The sequence below is a fragment of the Bison bison genome, unplaced genomic scaffold (genome assembly GCF_000754665.1).
Source record: "Bison bison bison isolate TAMUID 2011002044 unplaced genomic scaffold, Bison_UMD1.0 scf7180017864166, whole genome shotgun sequence".
Taxonomy (NCBI): Eukaryota; Metazoa; Chordata; class Mammalia; order Artiodactyla; family Bovidae; genus Bison; species Bison bison.
In genome coordinates, this window is record NW_011494738.1 from 1,072,751 (window position 1) to 1,098,613 (window position 25,863).

The 25,863-nt window shown below is 39.3% G+C and overlaps 2 protein-coding genes across 5 annotated transcripts; one reads left to right on the plus strand and one right to left on the minus strand.

Moving 5' to 3' along the window:
* On the plus strand, positions 1-23,541 carry MTIF2 (mitochondrial translational initiation factor 2). 4 transcript variants are annotated; one of them, XM_010841669.1, is made up of 15 exons: positions 2-88; positions 513-603; positions 2,375-2,600; positions 2,960-3,071; positions 3,692-3,863; positions 4,337-4,497; positions 5,420-5,596; positions 11,559-11,698; positions 14,431-14,555; positions 15,923-16,127; positions 16,449-16,701; positions 17,335-17,475; positions 19,365-19,529; positions 21,480-21,620; positions 22,352-22,574. In XM_010841669.1, exons 3-15 carry the CDS (start codon positions 2,382-2,384, stop codon positions 22,522-22,524), a joined length of 2,184 nt encoding a protein of 727 aa, XP_010839971.1. In that variant the 5' UTR covers positions 2-88; positions 513-603; positions 2,375-2,381; the 3' UTR covers positions 22,525-22,574. The 4 variants fall into 4 exon arrangements, with proteins under 4 accessions (XP_010839970.1, XP_010839971.1, XP_010839973.1 ...); XM_010841670.1 differs by having other exon boundaries at positions 46-99; positions 22,352-23,541; XM_010841668.1 differs by lacking the exon at positions 513-603 and having other exon boundaries at positions 1-88; positions 22,352-23,541.
* Positions 23,434-25,617, minus strand: RPS27A (ribosomal protein S27a). Its single transcript, XM_010841667.1, has 6 exons — positions 25,557-25,617; positions 25,394-25,458; positions 24,946-25,000; positions 24,522-24,607; positions 24,016-24,147; positions 23,434-23,619 (listed from the first exon to the last, which is right to left on the minus strand). Exons 2-6 carry the CDS (start codon positions 25,439-25,441, stop codon positions 23,470-23,472), a joined length of 471 nt encoding a protein of 156 aa, XP_010839969.1. The 5' UTR covers positions 25,442-25,458; positions 25,557-25,617; the 3' UTR covers positions 23,434-23,469.
* Positions 25,618-25,863: the final 246 nt, after the last annotated feature.

Genomic DNA, 25,863 nt, shown 5'->3' on the forward strand with positions numbered 1-25,863 from the left:
TTTCAGGGACGGACTGGCTGATGGACTGTCCTGCCGGTCCGGAAGGTGATCTCCGCCCCCTTCAGAATCCCGAAGTCCTGGGTCCTAGGTAGGAGCTAGGTGAGGGGCCGAGGGGTGGGTCCCTTAGCCGGGTCGTACTGGGTGGCGTGTATTGTATTTGGCCTAAAGTGTCAGCGGCACAGACGATGAACATTGCGCATTCGGGAGCCTTTCCATGATGCACCTAATCCGTGCGCGACCCTGCTTTAGGCATGATGAAGGAGTTATCGAGCCGGAAGCAGAGGGCTGCTTCCTTTCCCTGAGCGCCGCGGCAGGTGTTCCCCAGTCCCCCGCCTCCGCTGTATTCAAGGCTTATGGGGCTCGGGTTCCAGGTGAAGCTACCTTAGATCCGTCGTTCTTGTATAGTGACTTCTTTTTACCTTGCATTTGCACATGAAGTCCAAGGTTTTCAACTGTTTCATTCAGATGTTTGGACCAACGCAACTACATTACTTCCAACATCTTTTTTTCAGGTTTCATAATAAGAATATCCTAGCGGCAAAGGAACGCCGGAATTGGGAGTCAGAAAGCTTGGGTTCTAGTCCTGACTGTCAGCAATTAGCGGTATGACTTTGGAGAAGGCTTTTTGAGCTCTCTGGACTCCATTTTCCTTTTCTATAAAACGAGAGGCTTGGAATAAGTGGCAAGTTTTCCTTCCAGTTTGGGTATTTGGTTTATTGCCGCCCCCCCTGCCCCCGCCATGTGTATTTCGAATATCTGCCTCAGTGAAATATCTGTGCTTTGGTTAATCTCCATGAAGGATCTTTCCTACCACTGCATTAATTCGTGTCCTTGTTAACTCTGGTTTTAGACTCATTTAAAAAAAAAAAAAAGAAAAACAATCTACCCCCACCCCTCACCCGCCCGAGAAATTCTGTGCTTCCTGAGCGCTCTACTTCATCCTTCAGGGAAATGTACCCAAATAAGATTGTTTAAATGTGCCTTTCTTGAGGTGTTTAAGAATCATTATACTGAAACATTTTAGAGACAGTGAACTCCAGAGGAAGTGACTCTGGCTTCTTAAACTTTGAATCAACAACCTCAAATGCAGTCCCTAGAAGATGGTGCTAAGGAAATGTTTGCCAAGGAGAAAAGTAGTACTTCTTATGTTCTTTTAGTTGCTCCTTGCTTTAAACACTGAAAAAAAAAAAACACTGTAGAAATGCAGTCTTGTGATCAGAAGAAATAGACGACTCAAGGAGGAAAAGACTGTACTACTGAGTTCTGAGCTATACTGTTGAGTTTGATTGTGAGTTTCTCAATAAACTCTTGTTTCATCTGAAGAGTAGTATTCAGGGGCTTCCCTGTTGGTTTCATGGTTAAGAATCCTACTGCTACTGCAGACACAGGTTTGATCCCTGGTCCGGGATGATTCCACATGCCGAGGAGCAGCTAGGCCCATGCATTGCAACTACTGGGCCAGTGTTCTAGAGCTCCCCAGTCACAACTACAGATCTCACGTGGTGCAGCTGCGGAAACCCTTGTGCCTAGAAGCTGTGCTCTGCAGTGAGAGAAGCCGCCACATTGAGAAGCCTGTGCACCTCAACTAGAGAGTAGCCACCACTCATTACAACTAGAGCCAGCCCATGAGCAGCAACATAGACCAGCACAGGCAAAAATAAATAAATCTTACAAAAAACAAGAGTGATCAAAAAACGTTATTCAATAGGCATTTATTAGATGCCTTCTTCCCACTCTGTTACATCCATTTTTGGGAAACAGCTATGGAAGAACAGAAAATGTTAGGGTTGAAAAGACACTTCCAAGTAGAGGAAGCATATGCAAAGGTTCAAAGATTAGATGACGACCATCAGAGATTATATGTGGGACAGAGCAACAAAAATTGGGGAGGTAGGCGTGAGGGAAATATAAGATTGTAAGAGATGAAGTGAGAGACTAACAGAAGGCAGATAATGAGCCCTTATATAGCATGTTTTGAAGTTGTATATTAAACTGGGGATAATTCCCTTCCAGCCCCCACAAAGGATGTTTAGCAAAGAGTTGATGAGTTCAAATTTGTGTTAAAAAATCACTCTAGTTATTATTTGGTTACTTGATGTTTCAAGAAAAAAGAGCCCTTATAAGTTATTGTATGTCAGTGTTACTGACATACAAAATCATAAGAATACTAATAGTAATAGTTAATATCTAGAGAATACTTGGTACGACATCCCATCTCTCTGACTGGACTGTGAGCTCGCTCACTGTGGGAACCCAGTTTTACTCATTGTTGAAACACGAGCACAGTGCTTTTCGTGCAGTACATATCCTATTAACGTTTCCTAACTTGATTTCAATATTGACCACAATATTCTTTTACAACTTTTTTTCTTAGGAGAAACATGAACCGGAAGATACTGAAGTTGGAGAACTTGCTACGGTTTCACACTATTTGTAGGCAGCTGCACAGCCTGTGTCAAAGAAGAATGTTGGCACAGTGGAGGCACATGTTTTCATCTGCTTATGCAGTGCAGACAGCTCAGCTATACACCCGACCCTGGCAAACAGATGCACTCCTCAGGGCTGCATTATCTCAACGTAGGCTTCTGGTGACAAAGAAGGTATTTAGAGATTTCTCTGTTATTTGGTCTGAGATGAAAGTTCCTAGACTGATGAGTAGAAGTCCATTTTGAGTATTTTGTCATTTATGAAATCTTTATGCCTTAATGTTATACTCCAGGCAATCAATCTTTGTGAGGAAGGGAGGTTCTAGTTAGCTGTCTAGTGATATTGATGAATTTGATGACTTACATCAGTATATAACAGTGAATTAAGAATGCAAGATTTTAAATTTTAGTCTGAGGTTTGACTACTTATGTGAGAGTTGGTAGAACTAGGAGCCATGACTGTGGTATATATTCCAGAATAAATCTCAAAGTTTTTTCTTCCTTCTTCTTTATGCATTCTGAATATTTAATAGGAAAAAAGATCACAGAAATCTCCATTACCTTCAACAAAATCTAAAAAGGAGGTGGAGGTGTGGCTTGGAATGACTGTTGAGGAGTTGGCCAGAGCAATGGAAAAAGACATAGGTGAGCCAGATAATTTTATAGGGAAAAATAGGGAAACATTTTCCTATAAATATGGAATACCTGGTATTTTATTTGCAGTGAGATTCAGGTATTTAAGGATGAAAATTAGACTGGTGGTTTAAAAAGATGTTAAGTAATTCCAATATTTTTCACTTTAGGTGACAGTTCCTAATTAGTTTCTTGGCTCTTTGCCAAATATAGTTCTCCAAGATTTTGTTTTAATAAAAGTGGGAAAGATTTTTTAAAAATTTGAATGAAACTTTCTTTCTCAGAAGTCTTGTGGGCTATTAGAATAAGTCCAAAGGATGTTTTTGGACTGAGAGACTGTTTATACTCATTTACTTTCCCTTTGTTTATCTGTAATTTTCAAATTTTCTTCTTGCACTCATTTTGACAATATTTGTAGTGTAGTACAGGCAAAAAAATATTTGTAGTAATGACTATACAGTACAATAATTACAATACAGTGTAGTAACAATGCAACTTAAAAAAATTATTTATTTGGCTGCTCCACGTCTTGGTTATGGCATGCAGGATCTTTAGTTGCAGCATCTGGGATTTTTTTTTTTTTAGTTGTGTTTAATTCATGATCCTAAAAGGTTTTATCTTGTTTCACCCAGACTGTGTATATGAATCTTTAATGAACACTGCTATTGACATAGATTCACTAGAAACACACTCACGTTTAGATGAAGTCTGGATCAAAGAAGTGATAAAGAAGTCAGGAATGAAGTTAAAATGGAGCAAATTAAAACAAGACAAAGTCAGAGAAAATAAAGATGCTGTCAAAAGGTAAAATTTAACTGTAAATTGGGGGAAGGAGACAACATTGGTTTTTTTTTTTTCACACTTTTTAATGGAAAGATTTGACTTAAAATTTCTTTTGCAATTAAAATGATCTGTGAGTATATGTTAACCTTTTATTCAAAGTACTTAAAGCATCAAAAAGTGTATTTTCAGGTTATTATAAAACTCTAAGGGTTATTTTTCTTAGTTTTCTGATTTATGTGTACTGATCCTGAATTTTAAAATTTCATTCAGTTCTGCTCATTGTTATTAAGATGCCAACAGCAGGTGGGCAGTCATTGTATATATTATCATAAGCCACTGGTATGCATAGAAGAAGAAAATAGTCGTATCTAATCAGAGCTGTATGTTGGGTTTTGTTGTTAAAGGTAGCGCACAGAGGTAACTGCAAATCAGTTCATAGGCTATAAAGTGTATCTGATATTTAAGAAATGAAACTCCTTTGCTGTTAATTGTAGGCCCCAGGCAGATCCAGCTTTATTAATCCCAAGGTCCCCAGTTGTTACTATAATGGGCCATGTTGATCATGGGAAAACGACGTTACTTGACAAACTGCGAAAAACTCAAGTGGCAGCAATGGAAGCTGGAGGCATCACTCAGCACATTGGTGCCTTTCTTGGTATGAACACAAATCACTTTACAATGTGCTTGGGAACCCCACATATTATTTTCTTAAACCAGGTATCATAGTATAAGTATACAAATTTAAAGTAAAAGAAAGGCTAAAGCTTAAAGCCATTAGATGAAATGTACAGCAGGTGGCTGGTAAAGGTTATTTTGTATGTAGTATAAGACGAAAATTATACCTTTTTTATTCTAGCCCATTCTTCAATTCAGTTCAGTTCAGTTGCTCAGTCGTGTCCGACTCTTTGCGACCAATGAGCCTAAGACTCTTCAGTACTAGGTTGGGATAGTGTTACCACTCGTAATTAAATAACAGCTGTCATTTGCTGAACACTTAGCATGTGCCCAGCTGTATTCTGAGAACCTTGTATGCTTTATCTTTTTTATCTTCACAACAGCATTGTGAGGTAGGTATTAGTAGTTCTATATACATGTAAAGAGGCTGAGACTTGTTTAGGTTAAGCTACTTGCTTCAAAGTACACAGCTAGTAAAGTGGCAAAGCCAGGATTTAAACCCAACGCTATTGGACTCAAATCCTGAGCTTCTAACTGTGTACTAAGTTACTTGTTGCTCAAAGCAGTTGTGCAGCTCTTGTTTGCTAATGTAGGAGTGGCTGCCTATACAACTATCAGTCTGTTTTTTCCTCTAAATTTCAGTTGGTATTTATATTATATGTATACTGTTATACATTTATATTATAGTCTAGAAATAGGAATAGTTTGAAATGATTACGTAAAAAGAAACTCTAAAGGTCTCACTGGTACGTTATCACTTCATTGTGGATTGATGATCTGTATTGTTCTAATTAAGATTAATGGAAGTAATAAAATTATTTTGAAGAATTATTAATTGTGTTGATAAGGTCATGTATGTTCTTATTTGAGTCCTTAGTGATCTTGTATTTCTGTTTCCACAGTCTCTTTGCCCTCTGGGGAAAAGATAACTTTTCTTGATACTCCAGGACATGCTGCTTTCTCAGCAATGCGAGCCAGAGGCACTCAGGTCACTGACATTGTTATATTGGTGGTAGCTGCAGATGATGGAGTGATGAAACAAACTGTAGAATCCATTCAGCATGCCAAAGATGCTCACGGTACTGTGTGGTTCACTTCCTGTATGAGGAAGGAAGTTGCTTTTTTCCTTAAAGGATCTACTAAATAGAGTTACTGTTTTTACATGTTGCTCATTTAGTCTTCTTGGGAATTCCAGGATTATTATACCTGTTTAACAGGTAAGGCTCAAAGAAAGTTGAATTGTTTTGCTAAAGACATTATCTACTAAGAAGAGTGTAGCAGGATTCAACTTGGAACTTGTGACCACAAATATAGTCCTTGCTCTACTGTTTACCTACTTGGCATGGTATAACAATTTTAACAGTCTCAAATGACTTTTGAAAAGATTTTTATCAATGAAATTTAAAACAGATATAAAAAATAAGCCTAGAATAATAAACCCCTATGTATCCATTGACTAAATTCACTAGGAGTTCCAAACAGTGATATTCTGAATTCTTCTCTAAAAAGAGACTTTTCCCTCATCTGCTTTAAATAAGTTTTTATTTGGTCAAAGGTATAAAATTGAAACTTTTGGAAATCACTTGGCTATCTTCTTCCTTTTTTGTCCATTTAAAAATTGTAATAGTAAACACCACACATATATTTTGTACATTCATTCTTATTCTGAAATGACCTTACTTTCACTGAGAAAGTACTGTTGTCTTGAGAAAATGTACCTGACAGAGTGTGTCATGTTCCCTTAGGTTTGTTGGCAAGTTTAAAAAGAAAGGTTGACAGTCATTGATCTAGTCCAGTTTTTTATTTTTCATCTCATAAAGAGGAAAACTAAGACCTAGAAGGTGGCAGGAACTTCTCCCAATTACAGTAAATTTGCATCATGTCTGCATTTGGAATCCAGTCTTCTAGCTTCTGTGTTCCTCTTGTTAATTTTTAATTTCTCAAAGTTGCTTTTGTGGAATGGGCTATGTTCTTAATGATCCTAAGGAATGTAACAAATATGAGTGCGAAATCTGTCAGGGATCCCATAACAAAGCAGTTGGTTGAGACAGGATAAATTCCTTATATCAGCCTTCCTGTACCTGTTCTCTTGGTGTCTGTTAAGTACCAGCTCGTCAATATAGAATGTACTTTTTCCTAAAGTAGGTTGTGGATTGCATAGCTCTTTTGTGTCTGTTCTCAATTTCTGTTCCTTTGATAACTGAGAACATTGTAGACTTGGTGAAACCTAACCAGAGAATTATCTGTATTTTGTGTGAGTTCTCTAATGAGAGGGTATATTTGGTAATGACAAGTAGATGATTAGATTATTTGATTCATTCATTAAGTACACATTTATTGAGACTCTATTATGTGTCAGTCACTGAGCTAAGTGTATGAAGAAAGAGTTGCTGTAAATCCTGAAAGGAAGTTTACAATAATGACCCTTAGCCCTTGGTGAGATGTTGGGTTTTAACAGTGAGTTAAAAGCTTCTGAAAAGAAGAGGCGGATGATCTAGTGGTGGTGGTTGTTGTTCAGTTGCCAAGTCGTATTCAACTCTTTGTGACCCCATGGACTGTAGCATGCCAGGACTTCCTGTTCCTCACCATTTCCCAGAGTTTGTCCAAGTTCATGTCCATTGAAGCAGTGATGCCATCCAACCATCTCATCTTCTGTCACCCTCTTCTCCTTCTGTCTTCAGTCTTTCCAAGCATCAGGGTCTTTTGCAATGACTTGACTGCATCAGTTGGCCAAAGTATTGGAGCTTCAGCTTCAACATTAGTCTTTCCAGTGAGTATTCAGGGTTGATTTCCTTTGGGATTGACTGGTTTGATCTCCTTGCTGCCCATGGGACTCTCAAGAGTCTTCTCCAGCACCACAATTCAGTTCAGTTCAGTTCAGTCAGTCAGTCGTGTCCGACTCTTTGCCACTCCATGAATCACAGCATGCCGGGCCTCCCTGTCCATCACCAACTCCTGCAGTTCACTCAGATTCACATCCATCGAGTCAGTGATGCCATCCAGCCATCTCATCCTCTGTTGTCCCCTTCTCCTCCTGCCCCCAATCCCTCCCAGCATCAGGGTCTTTTCCAATGAGTCAACTCTTCGCATAAGGTGGCCAAAGTACTGGAGTATTGGAAGGAGCATCAGTCCTTCCAATGAACACCCAGGACTGATCTCCTTTAAGATGGACTGGTTGGATCTCCTTGCAGTCCAAGGGACTCTCAAGAGTCTTCTCCAATACCACAGTTCAAAAGCATCAGCTTTCTTCACAGTCCAGCTCTCATATCCATACATGACCACTGGAAAAACCATAGCCTTGGCTAGACGGACCTTTGTTGGCAAAGTAATATCTCTGCTTTTCAATATGCTGTCTAGGTTGGTCATAACTTTCCTTCCAAGGAGTAAGTGTCTTTTAATTTCATGGCTGCAGTCACCATCTGCAGTGATTTTAGAGCCCCCAAAAATAAAGTCTGACACTGTTTCCACTGTTTCCCCATCTATTTCCCATGCAGTGACGGGACCAGATGCCATGATCTTCGTTTTCTGAATGTTGAGCTTTAAGCCAACTTTTTCACTCTCCTCTTTTACTTTCATCAAGAGGCTTTTTAGTTCCTCTTCACTTTCTGCCATAAGGGTGGTGTCATCTGCATATCTGAGGTGATTGATATTTCTCCTGGTAATCTTGATTCCAGCTTGTGCTTCTTCCAGCCCAGCATTTCTCATGATGTACTCTGCATATAAGTTAAATAAGCAGGGTGACAATATACAGCTAAAAAGCATCAATTCTTTGGCACTCTGCTATCTTTATGATCCGACTCTTACATCCATACATGACTACTGGAAAGACCATTGCCTTGACTATACAGACCTCTGTTGGCAAAGTGATATCTTTACTTTTTAATACACTGTCTAGGTTTGTGATAGCTTTCCTGCCAAGAAGCAATCATTTTCTAATTTCATAGCTGCAGTCACCATCTGCAGTGATTTTAGAGCCTAAGAAGAGGAAGTCTCACTGCATGCACATTTTCCCCTTTCTATTTGCTATGAAGTGATGGGACTGGATGACATTATCTTAGTTTTTTGAACGTTGAGTTTTAAACCAGCTTTTTCACTTGCTTCTTTCACCTTCATCAAGACATCTTCACTTTCTGCCATTAGGATGGTATCATCTGCATGTCTGAGGCTGTTGATACTTCTTCCAGCAATCTTGATTCCAGCTTGTAACTCATCCAGCTCAGCATTTCTCATGGTGTACTCTGCATACAAGTTAAATAAACAGGGTGACAATATACAGTCTTATACTCCTTTCAATTTTGAACCAGTCATGTGTTCCAAATGAGGTTCTAACTGCTGCTGCTTGACCTGCATACAGGTTTCTCAGAAGACAGGTAAAGTGTGTGTTAGTCACTCAGTCGTGTCCTACTCTTTTTGACCCCATGGACTGTAGCCCACCAGGCTCCTCTGTCCATGGAATTTTCCAGGCAAGAATACTGGAGTGGGTTGCCATTTCCTTCTCCAGAGATAGGTAAGGCGGTCTGTTATTCCCATCTCCTTAAGAGTTTTCCACAGTTTGTTGTGATCCACACTGTCAGAAGCTTTAGTGTAGTCAATGAAACAAAGGTAGATGTTTTTCTGGAGTTCCCTTGCTTTCTCTATGATCCAGCAAATGTTGGTAATTGATCTCTGGTTTCTCTGCCTTTTCTAAACCCACCTTGAACATCGGGAAGTTCTTGGTTCACATACTGCTGAAGCCTAGCTTGAAGGATTTTGAGCATAACCTTACTAGTATAGGAGATGTGTGCAATTGTCTGATTGTTTGAACATTCTTTAGTGTTGCCCTTCTTGGGAACTGGGATGAAGATTGACCTTTTCCAGTTGTGAGGCCATTGCTTAGTTTTCCAAATTTGCTAACATACTGAATGCAGCATCTTAACAGCATCGTCTTTTAGGATTTGCAATGGCTCTGCTGAAATTCCATCACCTCCACTAGCTTTATTGGCAGCAGTGCTTCCTAAGGCCCACTTGACTTCACACTCCAGAATGTCTGGCTCTGGGTGAGTGACCACACCATCTTGGTTATCCAGTTCATTAAGAATTTTTTGTACAGTTGTGTGTATTCTTGCCATCTCTTCTCGATCTCTTCTGCTTCTATTGGGTCTTTACCATTTCTGTCCTTTCTTATACCTGTCTTAGATGGGTTCCTTTGATATTTCCAGTTTTCTTGAAGAGATCTCTAGTCTTTCCCTCCGCTTCTGTTGTTTTCCTCTTATTTCTTTGCATTGTTCACTGAACAACTCCTTGTTATTTTTTGAAACTGTACGTTCAGTTGGGTGTACCTTTCCCTTTCTCTGTTGCTTTTTGCTTATTTCCTCAGCTATTTGTAAGGCCTCCTCAGACAACCACTTTGCCTTCTTGCGTTTCTTTTTCTTTGGAATGATTTGTTCACTGCCTCCTGTACAGTATTACAAACCTTTGTCCATAGTTCTTCAGGCACTCTGTTTACTAGATCTAATCCCTTGAATCTACTCATCACCTCCACTGTATATTGATAGAAGATTTGATTTAGGTTGTACTTGACTGGCCTAGTGGTTTTCCCTGCGGTTAGTTTAAGTCTGAATTTTCTCTGAGGAGCTGATGATCTGAGCCACAGTCAGGTCCAGGTCTTGTTTTTGCTGACTGTTTAAAGCTTCTCTGTCTTCATCTACAAAGAATGTAATCAATCTTATTTCTGTATTGACCATTTGCTGATGTCTGGACGTAAAGATGTCTCTAGTGTTGTTGAAAAAGATTGTTTGCTATAACCAGTGCATTCTTTTGTCAGAATTCTGTTAGCCTTTACCCTGCTTCATTTTGTACTCCAAGGCCAAACTTGCCTGTTACTCCAGGTGTCTGTTGACATCCTACTTTTGCATTCCAATTTTTATGATAAATAGGACACCTTTTTTGGTGTTAGTTCTAGGAGGCCTTGTAGGTCTTCATAGAACTGATCAGCTCTTTTGGCATAGGTGGTTGGGGCATAGATTTGGATTACTGTGAAATTGAATGGTTTGCCTCGGAAATAAAATAAGATCATTCTGTCATTTTTGAGATTGCACCCAAGTACTGCATTTCAGATTCTTGTTGATTATGAGGGCTTCTCCATTTCTTCTATGAGCTTCTTGCTCACAGTAGTAGATTTAATGGTCCTCTGAATTAAATTCTTCCATTCCCGTCCACTTTAGTTCACTGATTCCTAAGATATTGATGTTTACTCTTACCATCTCCTGCTTGACCACCTCCAATTTACTTTGACTCATGGACCTAACATTCCAGGTTCCTGTGCAATACTGTTCTGTACAACATCAGATTTTACTTATATCACCAGACACATCCACAACTGAGAGTCATTTCTGCTTTGGCCCCGCTGCTTCATTCTTTCTGGAGTAACTGTCCTCTGCTCTTCCCCAGTAGCCTATTGGGCACCTTCTGTTCTGTGGAGCTCACTTTCAGTGTCATATCTTTTTGTCTTTTCATACTGTTCATGGGGTTCTCCAGGCAAGAATACTGCAGTGGTTTGCCATTCCCTCCTCCAGCGGATCATGTTTTGTCAGAATGCTCCACTGTGACCTGTCCATCTTGGGTGGCCCTGCATAGCTTCATTGAGTTACACAAGCCCCTTCACCACGATAAGGCGATGACCCATGAAAGGGTGATCTAGTGGTAGAGTTGGATTAGAGTCTTCTCTTGATCTTTTTTTCTGGAAATTATCTCTAGTGTAGTTGCTGATCCTGCTTTCAGGTCTAAGGATAGGCCTTTCTCTGCCCTTAATACTGTTGTGGTTTTGTTTTTTAATCATCGTTAATTGTCTAGTCTTAATTCAGAATCTTACACTTGCTGTTTTGACATCTCTTATCTGGAATCCTTCATGTGTAGAAAGCAGGGTAGGGTGGGTCTAAAGTGGGTCTTTTGTTAGATAAATACAGTCACTGAGTCAAGAGAAAGCCAGAAAATTTTGTGTTTTGATGTGAATACCTGGAGTTGAAGTGCCATCATTTGCACTCTTAACTCTGTTTCTTTCAGTTCCTATTGTCCTTGCCATAAACAAATGCGACAAAGCTGAGGCGGATCCTGAGAAAGTGAAGAAAGAACTGCTAGCACACGATGTGGTATGTGAGGATTATGGAGGTGATGTTCAAGCAGTGCACGTCTCTGCGCTCACGGTGAGTACAGGTGTGTCCAGATGAGAGTGCTGCATGAAGTGCACAGAGTGCCTTGTAGCTCAAGAACATTTTGACCCACAGAATTTCTGTCATCATTTAAAAATTCTCTCAGTACTCAGTAAAGCTGGTGCCTTTATCCTGGTTTGGCAGATTAGAAATTAGTCTCAGAAAGGTCAGTCACCAGTCCACGAGAATCAGGCTTAAAGTGTGCTTTACTTACTATGAGATACTTAGAATGAGGAGAGTAAGTGGTAAATGTTGTAGGGATAGATAGGATAATAGTAGGCTAAAGACTTATTTTAAGCAGAAATTTGGTTGGTAATAAAAAAGTGCCTGTTTTTAAGTGAAAAGTTATAGACTAGGTCTTACGGCACTTAAGAGAGATTTAACAAATAAAACTTTTTACTAATACAGTGTTATAATATTTGGATTCATTCTGTTATTGATTGATCCAATGCTTCTATGAGTTAAATAACTATAAGTTTTATAGTGTTATTTGTGATGAATTCCATTTTCTTTTCATTACCAATTATTCTTTTTAAAATAATTTTATTTATCTGTTTATTTTATTTTTTCTGTGCTGGATCTTCATTGCTGCTCAGGCTTTTATAGTTTTGGCAAGCAGGGGTTACTTTCTAGTTGCGATATGACGGCTTCTCACGGCAGTGACTTCTCTTGTTGCTGTTGCTGGGCTCTGGAGCACAGGTTCAGTAGTTAGGGCGCACCGGCTTAGTTGCTCCTTGGCATGTGAAATCTTCCTAATCAGGGACCGAACCCTTGTCTCCTGCATTGGCAGGCAGATACTTTACCACTGAGCCACCAGGGAAGCCCATTAAATTACCAGTTATTCTTTTCTGGATAAAAAAACACCAAAGAAACTCAGTACCTGTTTTGTGACAGCACTTTCCAATTCTCTTGTCTTCTACAGGTAGCTACTAAGTAACAATTTTCTTTTTTGTTCATTCTGACCATATTCCATGGTTTACTTATAATATGGACTTTTTTCCTTCTGATCATTCACTGAAGAAATTTTACTTTATTTGGCCACTTTCCTCCAGTTAAGTCTCATTTTATCTTTACTTTTCCTTAATTTATTCCTCTAAGATGATTAGAAGTTATGCCTCCATTAATAATAAAACTGCCTCTTTTTTTCTGAAACTCATAAAATGCCACCTTACTTTTTTATCTTTCTACTGTACCTTGATTTTTACTCCACTCTGAAAACTGGATGGCAAGAAGAGAACATTTGAAGACATGACTGCTTTTTCTGCCTAGAGACCATCAGATGAGTGAATAGATAGATGTGACTCTGCTTACCTGAATTTGAACGCATGGCAGATATGATTCCTGGGGGGTGGAGGTAAGAGAGTAGCAGGGCAGTAAGATGAGGCCTTCTTTTCCAAGATGGAATAGGGGACTTTACATGCAAAGAAACAACCCCAACTCTGCTTTTCAGAGCAGCATTTTGTAAACTGAAATAAATACTAGGGATTAAGTAGATGGGTAAATGAGACCAGTCCTGGGTGTTCATTGGAAGAACTGATGCTGAGGCTGAAACTACAATACTTTGGCCACCTCGTGTGAAGAACTGACTCATTGGAAAAGACCCTGATGCTGGGAGGGATTGGCGGCAGGAGGAGAAAGGGATGACAGAGGGTGAGATGGCTGGATGGCATCACCGACTCGATGCACATGAGTTTGGGTGAACTCCGGGAGTTTGTGATGGACAGGGAGTCTTGGCGTGCTGTGATTCATGGGGTCGCAAAGAGTCGGACATGACTGAGCGACTGAACTAAGCAGAGTGTTTAGTTAGTTTTGTTAAGGTTGTCTCTATTGTTTCACACTTTGTAACAACTGTGAGCAGTCTCTTAGCTGACATGGACAATGGAAAACTTTTGCTCATCAATTCCAATTGCATCACTAGTTAATCAGCTACATGATCTTGGAGCCTTAGAAAGCACAATAAACAGAGATCATTAAAGGTGAAAGAGTCATCTAATCTAGCCCTTTCAATTTACAACTGAGGAAAGGCAATTCAGAGAGTGGAGAAGGAAATGTACACCCACTCCAGTGTTCTTGCCTGGAGAATCCCATGGACAGAGGAGCCGGGCGAGCTGCAGTCAAGTCCATGGGGTCACAAAGAATTGGACATGACTGCGTGACTGAACAACAACAACGAATGCAGAGAGGTGAAGTGATTTTCAAGGTTGCACAGCTGAGTAGAGTGTAGCTTATAGCCTGGGTCTAGTCAGTGCTTTGTCTCCTCATTTATTTGATAAGTAGTATTTCATTGAATTCTTGAGTGATCAAAATGAAATCAGTGAAAGCTTATTTAATTGACTAGAACTTCACATGTAAAGTAGCATTGTAAAGTAAGTGAGAGGAAGAAAACTCATCTGTGGAAACTAAGGAATGAGGGTGAAAGAAGCATGTTTATAAAAGGGTATTGACAAGCACTAGTACCTATTCTTTGAAAAATAATACAGCCACCGCTCCTTGCAAGATCTGTCCCAGGGTCAGATTTTTCTTGCGTCTCTCTTTTCTTCCTTCCTTTCCTCTCTCCCTCCCTTCCATCCTTCTTTCCTTCCTTCTTATAGGTTAATTTCTGTTTTTTATGCTTAAAGAGAAAAGTATCGCTGTCAGGGATTGTTTGACTTTCTGATCCTGGTATTTACATTTACAGATAATATTTATTAATGTATATTAACAACTCCTTTTTGTTTGTTTTTAAGGGTGAAAACATGATGGCTTTGGCAGAGGCAACTATTGCTCTTGCAGAAATGTTGGAATTGAAAGCAGACCCTACTGGTGCAGTTGAAGGAACAGTAATAGAATCTTTCACAGACAAAGGAAGAGGGTAGGTCTGTTAAAATGCATACGTTCTAATAATTTTATTTCATTGTTTTTGTGACCTGATTATATAACCATATATTATTATATGGATTGCATATTATTGTTAATACATGAACAGTATTTTCAAAGCATTTGTTTTTAAAAGGTTTTTATTGCACTGCCACACAGAACCCAACATGCAGTTATCAAGAGACCATAGCAACTATGTGTACACATTTAGTAGTCTTATTTGGGTGACTTAGTAGTTCAGTTTGTTTGATTTTTATTTTTTTCCCCACTGACTTAGCTGAATTGGTAAAATCTTATAGGCTAACATAAATTAGAATGAAATAGCAATTGTTGCATTTTTGGGTTTCTAAATCCTTTATGTCCTTACCCATTAATATATAGTAAGATTGTTGGAATAGTGTTCTCATCTTTAATTTCCCTCCTTATTAGCAGAAGAGGTCTTTTCACTGCTTAACTTATTAGTTATAGAAAGAGGATTAGGATTTTGTCAAAATACTCAGCTATCTGCACCCTTCACCACCATAACCTTACAAGAAATATTTTTGTGTGTTTTCTTCTTTTTTTAAATTGTGGTAAAAGGTACATAATATTAAATAACCATCTTAACCGTTTTTAAATGTACAGTTCAGTAGTCTTAAGTATATTCATATTGTTGTGCAACAGATCTCTAGAACTCTCATCTTGCGAAACAAACTATTCCCATATAGTGTTAATTTCCCCTTTCCCTTCCCCCACCCTTTGGCAACACCTTTCAGTAGTATTTCTGTGCTTTTCAGTGCTTTAGATATTTTGTATGAGTGGAATCATATAATATTGTCCTTTTTGGCTAACTCATTTCACTTAGCATAATGTTCATTTAGGAGGTTCACCCATATTCTAGCATGCAACAGGATTTTTTTTTCTTTTTCAAGGTTATATATTACTGCATTATATGTATATACTGCATGTTCTTTATTGATTCTTCCATTAATGGACACTTAGGTTACAATTATGAAAAATGTTTTTATAGTATGAAAATTGAATAGGTTGAAGGCAGGAGGAAAAGGGAACGACATTGGATGAGATGGTTGGGTGGCATCACTGATTCAGTGGACATGAGTATGAGGAAACTCTGAGAGATGGTGAAGGAAGGGGAAGCCTGGCGTGCTGCAATCCATGGGGTCACAAAGAGTTGGACACGAATGAGCAACTGAACAGAAAATAGTATGAAAAATTATTTGAGAAGTTAAGAAGTGATGGAATTAACCCTGTTTGTTCATATTAATAAATATTTTGTAATCTCTTAAAGGTATCTTTACTTGAGAAAGTGCTATTACATCCTGATTATGGCATTAAGAATATATGCTTTTATTTTCATATTAGTCCCGTTACTACAGCTATAATTCAAAGAGGAACTTTGAGAAAAGGCTCCATTCTGGTTGCTGGAAAGAGTTGGGCAAAAGTACGCTTAATGTTTGATGAAAATGGCAGAGCAGTCAATGAGGCCTATCCTAGCATGCCAGTGGGAATCATAGGCTGGAGAGACCTCCCTTCTGCAGGAGATGAAATTCTTGAAGTAGAATCTGAGGTATATTAAGCTTAATTCCTATAATGTAGAATATGATATAGTGATTTAAAATGTCAGTCTATAATGTTACAGTACAAAATAAGTAATGTTAATCCAGTACTATAACATGTGTGAGTGGCCAGTGATATCATTTTAGAGTTTGGCTGTAGAATTTTTAGCAGTTTGAGATTGGATTTTTAAATAATTTCAAATTTACACAAAGCCTCCATATTAAAGTTTTAATTGGTGGTTTCATATATGAGTTAAGCTAATTTTATAGTGGAGGAAAAAACCAGCAGTTATTGGTTTCTGTTAAGTAATTCCCTTTCTCCCCCTGTAAAGCCAAGGGCACGTGAAGTTGTTGACTGGAGAAAGTATGAGCAAGAACAGGAGAAAAATAAAGAGGATTTAAAATTAATAGAAGAAAAGCGAAAGGAACACCAAGAAGCACATCGGAAAGACCGCGAGAAGTATGGCACTGTGCACTGGAAGGAGAGGTCATATATAAAGTACAGAGAAAAAAGACAGCAGCAGCCCTTAAAGCCGAAAGAGAAACTAGAAAGAGATTCAAATGTGCTTCCTGTAATTGTTAAAGGTGACTTTTAAAAGATTTTATTTTACAACTCATTTTTTGTCATTTTTTCATATTTTGTCATTCTCTTATTAATTTGGGCCATAAGCTGAAATGATTTCAGTATTTTGGAAGGGAATTTTTAAAAGCTGAGATATAATTGACATGTAACATTTTCATAATGATTCAGTATTTGAATATATGGTGAAATGACCACCATAGTAAATCTAGTTAGCATCTCTCACTAATACATAGTTATAAAATTTTTCTTGAACACTTTTAAGATTTGCTCTGTTAGCAGCTTTCAAATAAGCAGTGCAGTATAATTAACTATAGTCACTGTGCTGTATATTACATCCCATGATGTATTTATTTTATAGCTGGAATTTTGTTCCTTTTGACCCTCTTCACCCTTTTCGCCCACCTCCACTGAGGGAGATTTCCTTCAACAATTTTCTTGTGACTTTTGCTGTAAATGTATATCTGGTTCATTATACTTTGTTCAGCTAAGAAGGTATTTATCACGCTAAACCTAAATAAGAATATATTCCATGATAAATGCCATTCTAGTTACTGCTTTAAATAGATTATTACAATTTTGAGTCTGTTAATTCCTAACTCCTAACATCAGTATTTTTAAACTTTCGCTGCATTTAGGTGATGTTGATGGTTCTGTTGAAGCCATTTTGAACGTTATGGATACCTATGATGCTTCACATGAGTGTGAACTAGATTTGGTACATTTCGGTGTGGGTGATATTAGTGAAAATGATGTCAACCTTGCTGAAACATTTCATGGTAAGTTTCCCATTTCCTGTTTAACTGTGTTCCCTAGAACACACTCTGAACCTTTCACTTTTGTCTTTTTTGCTGGGCTGCTGACACCTGACATTTACTCCCCATCCACATTCCCCTTCCTGTTGGCAGTCCAGTCCCAGCTAGTGATTGCATCCTGCACAGGATGTGCAGTACTGCAGGCACAGCCCCACTGGTCATTGTTGTACTGAACTCTTGGGGAACTATTTCAAGCCCCAGGAGTGTTTCTTGATTTTTTTTTTCCCAGTGTACCATTACTGCCACCTCATCTTGCCCAGATCCCGAACTAAACCAAGCTTGGTTCTCTCTTTCACTTAGATTTTTGAATGCTCCTGAAATCTGCAGTCAGCCTATTCAGTGTTATCTTTTACTTTTGACTGCCTATTTTTGTTCACTTGTAATTTTATAAATTATATTTTTCTTAGATCAAAAGCTCCTTTTAGCTTTAAATAACCTCGAAAGCAAGGGGACTATTAATAAGTCAAACTTACGTTATACAGAATGGGGACTCATGACTGCATGACTGTCACTTTGACTAGGTTTAACATCTAGGCAAAGCACCAATTTTACTGAATTAGTGAATCATTTAGGAAGGAGGTAGTTCATGACCTAACTTGATTAGAATTAGTTGTTACCTCTACTACTGAAATGGTGTCTTCCATAATGCCGGCTATTTCAAAGTCCTTTATGGGCATTGACTATACTATTAATGTAAATAGTGTGGTGTGTTGAACGATTTCTTAATGACAAGATTTTCAAGGTCGTTGTGTTTTTCTCCTGACTAAGCCATTTGCTTTAATTTTTTCACTTGTTTAAGGAAAGTGTTTTGCTTTTGCTTCCCCCATTTGTTCTTTGGTAAAATGGTCAGCTCCATAGTACTTTTTTCATTTCTTAAATAACTCTTGACCTTTTCTAATTAAGTAACTACAGTTGACACTTGAACAACATGGTTTTGAACTGTGGGTCCACTTATACATGGATTTTTTTCAGTACTAAATATTACAGTACTACAAGATCTGAGGTGGGCTGACTCCTTGGATGTGGAAGAACCACATTTATATGGAGGGCCAACTATAAGTTACTCTTGGATTTTCAACTGTCTGGAGGATCAGCATCCCTAACACCTGTGTTGCTTAAGGGTCATGTGTTTTTTTAACATCTTTTGGTCGGCTGAATACTTCAGAGCAAAGCACAAAAGTTGTGGGCTATAAGATTGTAATTAATAACAATTATTAAAATAATGTAATAATACTTTAGCTATAATCATTTTTTTTATTTCCCTGGTGTAAAAGTTAACATTTAGCGTATCACCTGGCACCTTTTGGGAGAAGGCAATGGCACCCCATTCCAGTACTCTTGCCTGGAGAATCCCATGGATGGAGGAGCCTGGTGGGCTGCAGTCCATGGGGTCGCTAAGAACCAGACACAACTGAGCGACTTCACTTTCACTTTTCACTTTCATGCATTGGAGAAGGAAATGGCAACCCACTCCCGTGTTCTTGCCTGGAGAATCCCCGGGACGGGGAAGCCTGGTGGGCTGCCCTATGGGGTCGCACAGAGTCGGACACGACTGAAGCGACTTAGCAGCAGCAGCAGCTGCACCTTTTGGGCACTTTAAATGTTTCCTAAACGAACATTAAACATCATAAAGAACACTTAAAAATCGAAGACATTTTCCTTGTTTAGTAAGACATAACAGAATTTATAAAATATTTTTATTAATTTGAAAACTAGCTTTCATGAGAAAATATTATAGAATTTCTCTCTCCTACTTGCTTTTAACTTACATAGAAGCAAAAAATTTAGATTTGAGTTTTTGCTTGAAAGACTGTTTAATGCAATATTTGTGCTACTTTATTTATGCTTTCCAGGTGTTATATACGGCTTCAATGTGAATGCAGGCAATGTTATCCAGCAGTTGGCTGCAAAAAAAGGAGTAAAAATTAAACTTCACAAAATCATTTACCGTCTTATTGAAGATTTGCAGGAGGAACTGAGCAGCAGATTGCCCTGCATTGTGGAAGAGCACCCAATAGGTGAGTGTTCACTGAATGGTACTTCTAAACATTCAAGCAAAGTTTAAGGGGAAATGTATTTCACTGTTTAAATATGTTCACTCTTCCAACACATATCCTGTGTTCTAGAAAAAATGACTACTGTAGATAAGGGTTCAGCATAATTTCATCTGTATTATAAACACGTGGCCTCTGTAAGGTGTTATGCTTTGGCTGTGAGGATATAAAGGCAATAAGGCAGTAAGAACGTGCCCTCTAGTTAGACATAAACAACTCATAATACAAAGTAGACTGGATGGAGGCATAAAGGTTAATAGTGTTGTGGAAGGAGCCATTGATTGTGTCCTGCAACTGGCAGAGAAATCCACCATGAGAAGAAAACTTACATTAAATATTTAATATTTAAAATTATTTTTTCTAACATATCCTTTGGCCAGATTAAAGGCTAAAGTATACAGACTCACTTCCAGTTCAGTTGTTTAATTTGCTTTAGCCCACCCCCTTCCTCCATACACAGTTTTTTCCTGGGCCATTTAATTGTAAATTTGAGGTATTGTATTCATTTGTCCCTAAATACTGGGTTGACCAAAAAGTTCGTTTGTAAAAACCCAAATGAACATTTTGGCCTACCCAGTGTTATTTTCTCAACACAAGGATGTTTTTATAAAACCACAAATATCAAACTTAGGAAATTGAACATTAATACTGTAAGTCAACAGTCCATGTTGTGTCTATAATGTACTTTATAGCTATATATTTTTCCCCTGGTCCAGGATGACAGATTTAAAAAAAATATTTGGCTGCACCAGGTCTTGGTTGCAGCATGTGGGATCTAGCTCCCGACCAGGGATTATACCTGGGCCCCTGGCATTGGGAGCATGGAGTCTTAGCCACTGGACCACCAAGGACGTTCCCTGTTCTTGTCTTTTTTGACCTTGACATTTTTGAAGTGTTATAGGCCAGTGTGGAGAAGGCGATGGCACCCCACTCCAGTACTCTTGCCTGGAAAATCCCATGGACGGAGGAGCCTGGTAGGCTGCAGTCCATGGGGTCGCTAAGAGTTGGACACGACTGAGCAACTTCACTTTCACTTTTCACGCATTGGAGAAGGAAATGGCATCCAGTGCTCTTGCCTGGAGAATCCCAGGGACAGGGGAGCCTGGTGGGCTGCCGTCTATGGGGGTGCACAGAGTCACGACTGAAGCGACTCAGCACCAGCAGCAGCAGCAGCATAGGCCAGTGACTTTGTTAAATGTACTTTAATTTGGATTTGTCTGTTTGCTCATGATGAGACTCAGTATTTTCATTTTTGGTCCACGATGCAGATTTATTTTAGGCTCTTCTGACCTGCTAAACATGATCACACAGAGATTTATTACGTTCTTGTGGTAAGAGCAATTTAGAAAAGTCATGAGGATTTCTAGGAGGAAGTGAACACCAAATAGCACTAACCCTAGAAAACTAGTACATTCTAGTGTGTGATACCATGTCGTATTCGAATGTTTCAAATTTCAGTCAGTAAAAAAACTGAGTTGAATCAGAGATTTAGTACTCTTAAGTGTGTATAATCTACCAGTGGTGAGCTTAATAAGATGATCCAGTTGAGAAACTGTATTGAAGGATGACTGAGAACTAGCTTTTCACGAAGTAGACAGAAATTACACTCAATTTACAATCAACTATTAGCATCTTCTGCATTTTATTCAGCCAAAACAGTAAACATGTTTCTTTTGTTCATTCTTTTGGTAAGTACATTTCCAAATTCTTTTGGTAAGTACATTTCCAAGGATTTTTATGCTTTTATTTCTAATATTGGCCAGGAAAATAAGTGGTGGAATCAGAGAAAATCGAGACTTCTTTACCAGAGTTTGTATTTTTTCCTCACGCCTTTAATTTTTGCTGTGCAGAATGTCAGAAATTATGTATTTGTCAGAATTTCTGTTTTCAGTATACGTTCTTGTCTTCCTAAAGGTGAGGCTTCTATACTAGCTACCTTCTCTATAACAGAAGGGAAGAAAAAAGTTCCTGTGGCTGGCTGCAGAGTCCAAAAGGGACAGATAGAAAAGCAAAAAAAATTTAAGTTAATCCGCAATGGACATGTTATTTGGAAGGGTAAGCAACATAAAACTGTTTCTTTCCTATCCAGTCACTAAAAACCTGATTGCGGGTTACCATCTGAGGTCTTTCTCTACCCTAGTCTTAGCTCAGGTCACCTCTTGCTAACTCGTATCTGGCCTCCGGTCCCAATGATTCCCACAGGATTGTTAGTTCCCGTCTTAATTTTCTAAGGTTCTAAAACTACCTTTACCTTGACCCCAAACTACCTTTCCAGCCATGTGTGCTAAGTTGCTTCAGTTGTGTCCGGCTCTTTGTGACCCTGCAGACTAAGGCCCACCAGACTGTCCAGTTTTTCAGCAAGAATACTGGAGTGGGTTGCCATGCCCTTCTCCAGGGGATCTCCCAGACCCAGGGACTGAACCCATGTCTTACATCCTGCACCAGGCAGGCAGGTTCTTAACTAGGGCCACCTGGGAAGCCCTTTGAGCCATGTCTACTTATTTCCATCCTCTAACCACCTTTGCCTGCAGTGTCATCCTGGTTTAGCTCATCCAAGTCCTGAGAACCACCCCACCCCTTGCAGTGTTACCTTTAAAAAGGAAGATTACTACAGCCACGTAACTTTTCTACCCTTTTCCTTGTTATTTAGCCCCATCATGTAACGTGGAAGAAGTATAAAACCTGTGTTATTTTCCTTGTAGTCTGCTGTTGTAGCAGACAACAGTACTTGCTGGATACTTATTTGTTGACTATATGAACCCTATATTTTCTTTTTTCCCCTAAAGGCTCATTAATCTCACTGAAACACCATAAAGATGATACTTCAGTTGTCAAAACTGGAATGGACTGTGGTCTTAGTTTGGATGAAGAAAAGATAGAATTTAAAGTGGGAGATGCTATTATTTGTTACGAAGAAAAAGAAGTTCCAGCCAAGACTTCTTGGGATCCAGGATTTTAAAATTATTTAAAAATATATAAATGATTAAATGTTTTTTGTCTTATTATAGAGCAACTAGTTTTGTTTTACTGAAAGTATAGTTCACCACTCACTACTGGTCAAGAAGCTCTACCAAGCTTTAACTGATGTTTAACTGTTAAAATACTACAGTCCTAGGAAACCTTATTTAAGAGTGCATACAACTAGAAATCCTCGTATGGGAAAATATGGCTAAAGGAAACTATTACTGGTGTATGACTGAATCTTAAAACCTGTTTTAAGTTTCAGGTGCTTTAGTACAGTGATCCTGAACTGTGCTCTAGAGACAAAATGAGGTACCAATACTAGGAAACCATATTTTTTAGCATCAACACTACCAGTAAGTAAACATTAGAATTTACACACTTAGCACTGAATAATAGCATGTACCCTTTGCATTGCCAACAGCAAATATTGAGCCAAACCACCCAGAGACTTGGGATGGATGAATTGGCAACTCATGAGCTCAGCCTTTAAACTTCATTTGTAGGAAACAAGTATTTTGTTGCTTTTTAAGGCAAGGTTGTAATACCAATTCACACAAACCTGTGTTTCCCAATCTGCAGGGGTGAGGAAGAGCATATATAGTTCTTGCCCACCCTCGGGTCATCTGGCAATGTGGATACTTTTGGCTGTGGGGAGGGATAGTATGCTCATGGCATCAAGTGGGTAGAGGCCAGGAATGCTGTTCATTATCCTACTGATGCACACCAAGGCCCCTACAACCAAGAATTATCAGTCTAAATGGCAATCCTGCTAAGGCCAAAATAACTGGCTTAAATCTAAACAACTGATACTAAATACAACATAATTCTGCAAAGTACAGGTTACTTTAGAAAATCTGATGCTTAAAGTCCACTTTTAAAAGCAGTGCAATAAAACCCAACATTTAAATGTTAGCTCATATCTTTATTAACCAATATACAATTACTTGTCTTCTGGTTTGTTGAAACAATAGGTCAGACAACATTTGCCACAATAATGTCTGTCAAAGTGACTGGCCATAAAAACTCCAGCACCACATTCATCTGAGGGACACTCCCGGCGAAGGCGACTGATTTTGCCATTCTCATCCACCTAAAAAGCAGAAACTTGCTATTAAGATAATCTTGCAACATATTCTGAAGTCTAAGTGACTCAAAATATTTATCCTTTAAATTACACGACAATGATAGTTTTTAATATTCACAAACCAAAGCATCCCAAATTCTCACCAGTAATTAGTACAACAAAGAGTTGAGTTTTTAAAGTCCAGCCATGCAAGTAATGGACAGAGTTAAGACCTGAACCCAACTGACATTAGAACCCGAAGCTTAGTTGAAATGAAGTAGCTACAGGTAATCCCCATTACATAAAGCCCAATCAAATACCGAAACAGGAAAAAATCTCCAAACTTCTTTAATAAAAAAGAGTTTGAAACCAGAAATGCAAACAAAATTATTCATCTATAGACAAAAAAGTTACTTGGCCCACCTTGTAGTATTTCAGAACAGCCAATTTAACCTTCTTTCTCTTATGCTTGTTCTTCTTGGGAGTGGTGTAAGACTTCTTCTTTCTTTTCTTAGCGCCACCACGAAGTCTCAACACTAGATGAAGAGTGGACTCCTGTTATTGAACAGAGAATGAAACAGGCTTTAAAAATGCCTACATTAATGCTAGTGTTCAGAGAAGAGACAACTAGTATCATGCACCTTCTAACTGGATGTCAAGCACAGCCACAGATGATGGAATGTTGGGGGGGGCGGTTATCTGATTCTTACATAAACTGCTATAGAAAGATTAAATAACATCATGGGATGCAATGTGCAAAAATCCAAAATGTAGGGGTCTGTAGCAGCACTTCTCAAATGCTGATGCAGGAATCACCTGGGATACTATTGCTAATTGAATGCTATTCTCCCTACTTTTGAATGCTGGTCAAAATTCCCAGTTGTAAGACATATATTTATACTTAAAGGGCTGCTTTCCTCCAAACAGACCTTTTGAATGTTGTAGTCAGACAAAGTACGTCCATCTTCCAGTTGCTTGCCAGCAAAGATCAGTCTTTGCTGGTCAGGAGGAATTCCTAATGGGAAACAAGTTGAATACATAAATTAAGTGATAGCAAATTAAGCATATCTGCTCAAGATTTACAATCCTGAATCAAGTAAATGGTTCATCAGTGAATACTCACTACAGTAAAGGTGTAACTGTAAATGTTTACACATTTTAATCTCATTTATTCTTAATATAGGTTAACACAGCCACTTTACAGAAGACGCTGAGTGTAAATTAGCCAGCTCGTTTGAATTCACACACGTCTACTGTGTTATTCCAAAAGCATTTTCGTACAACGCGTTTCACAGCAAGTATGTCTAGGGCCTGTCTACAGATGAGTTTTTGAATCAGAAAATATCAACTTGCCTTCTTTATCCTGGATCTTGGCCTTTACATTTTCTATTGTATCCGAGGGCTCGACCTATGAGTTTTAAAACGCAAACATTGGTACCAGAATAAGAAACTTGCAAGTTCCCCAGGAACCGAGCTGGTGGGGGCCGAAGCCTACCTAGCAAACCCCCGGACTGCGTGGCCCGGCCACACGTGCTCGCGCCCACCTACAGGAGCGCCTCCCTCCCACCGCGCGACGCCGGCTCCGGCTACCCTGTCGGAACGCCTTGAGGTGACACGCTCGGACTTCAGTCACAGAAAACGCGCCCTAGGCCGCGGCTCAGCAAACAACCCTCACTTCAAGGTCAGATTTTAGAAGCCCGGCTCACAAACGCGTTGTACAGCGGAAAGCAGCGCGCGTGCAGAAATCCGCCTCAGGCCCTCCCTCCTTCAGGCCGCGGCTTCTCCCCGGCCTGGCCCGTACCTCGAGAGTGATGGTCTTCCCCGTCAGGGTCTTCACGAAAATCTGCATCTTGGCGGCGGTTCCACCTGAGGGTGAGGAAAAGGAGGAGACGGATGAGACCCGGAGACACAGAAGGGGCGATGGCAAGTTACGGGCCAGAGCGCGGCCGCATGCACACACTCACCGCAGATGGCGGATCCGAAAGGAAGGCCGCGCGCTGGTCCAGGAGTTTTCCGGGCGCTCCAGGAGGCCCCGCCTCCTAGGCGGCCACACCAAGTGCCTGAGCACTGTAGCAGCGGCTGTCCAGCCACATGCCAGACCAGGTCGTGACCTCATTTCTCCTCCCTCTAGCTTAGCTTATTTCTCACTTTATCCTTCAGAACTTTCTCGAAATAATAGTTTTAAGCAACTTAAAAATGTCTTTAAAAGACTTTCCCCCTGTACTTGACGTGGCTAAGAGGGCCTTTAAAAGGGGGTGGAGTTAAAGGGGC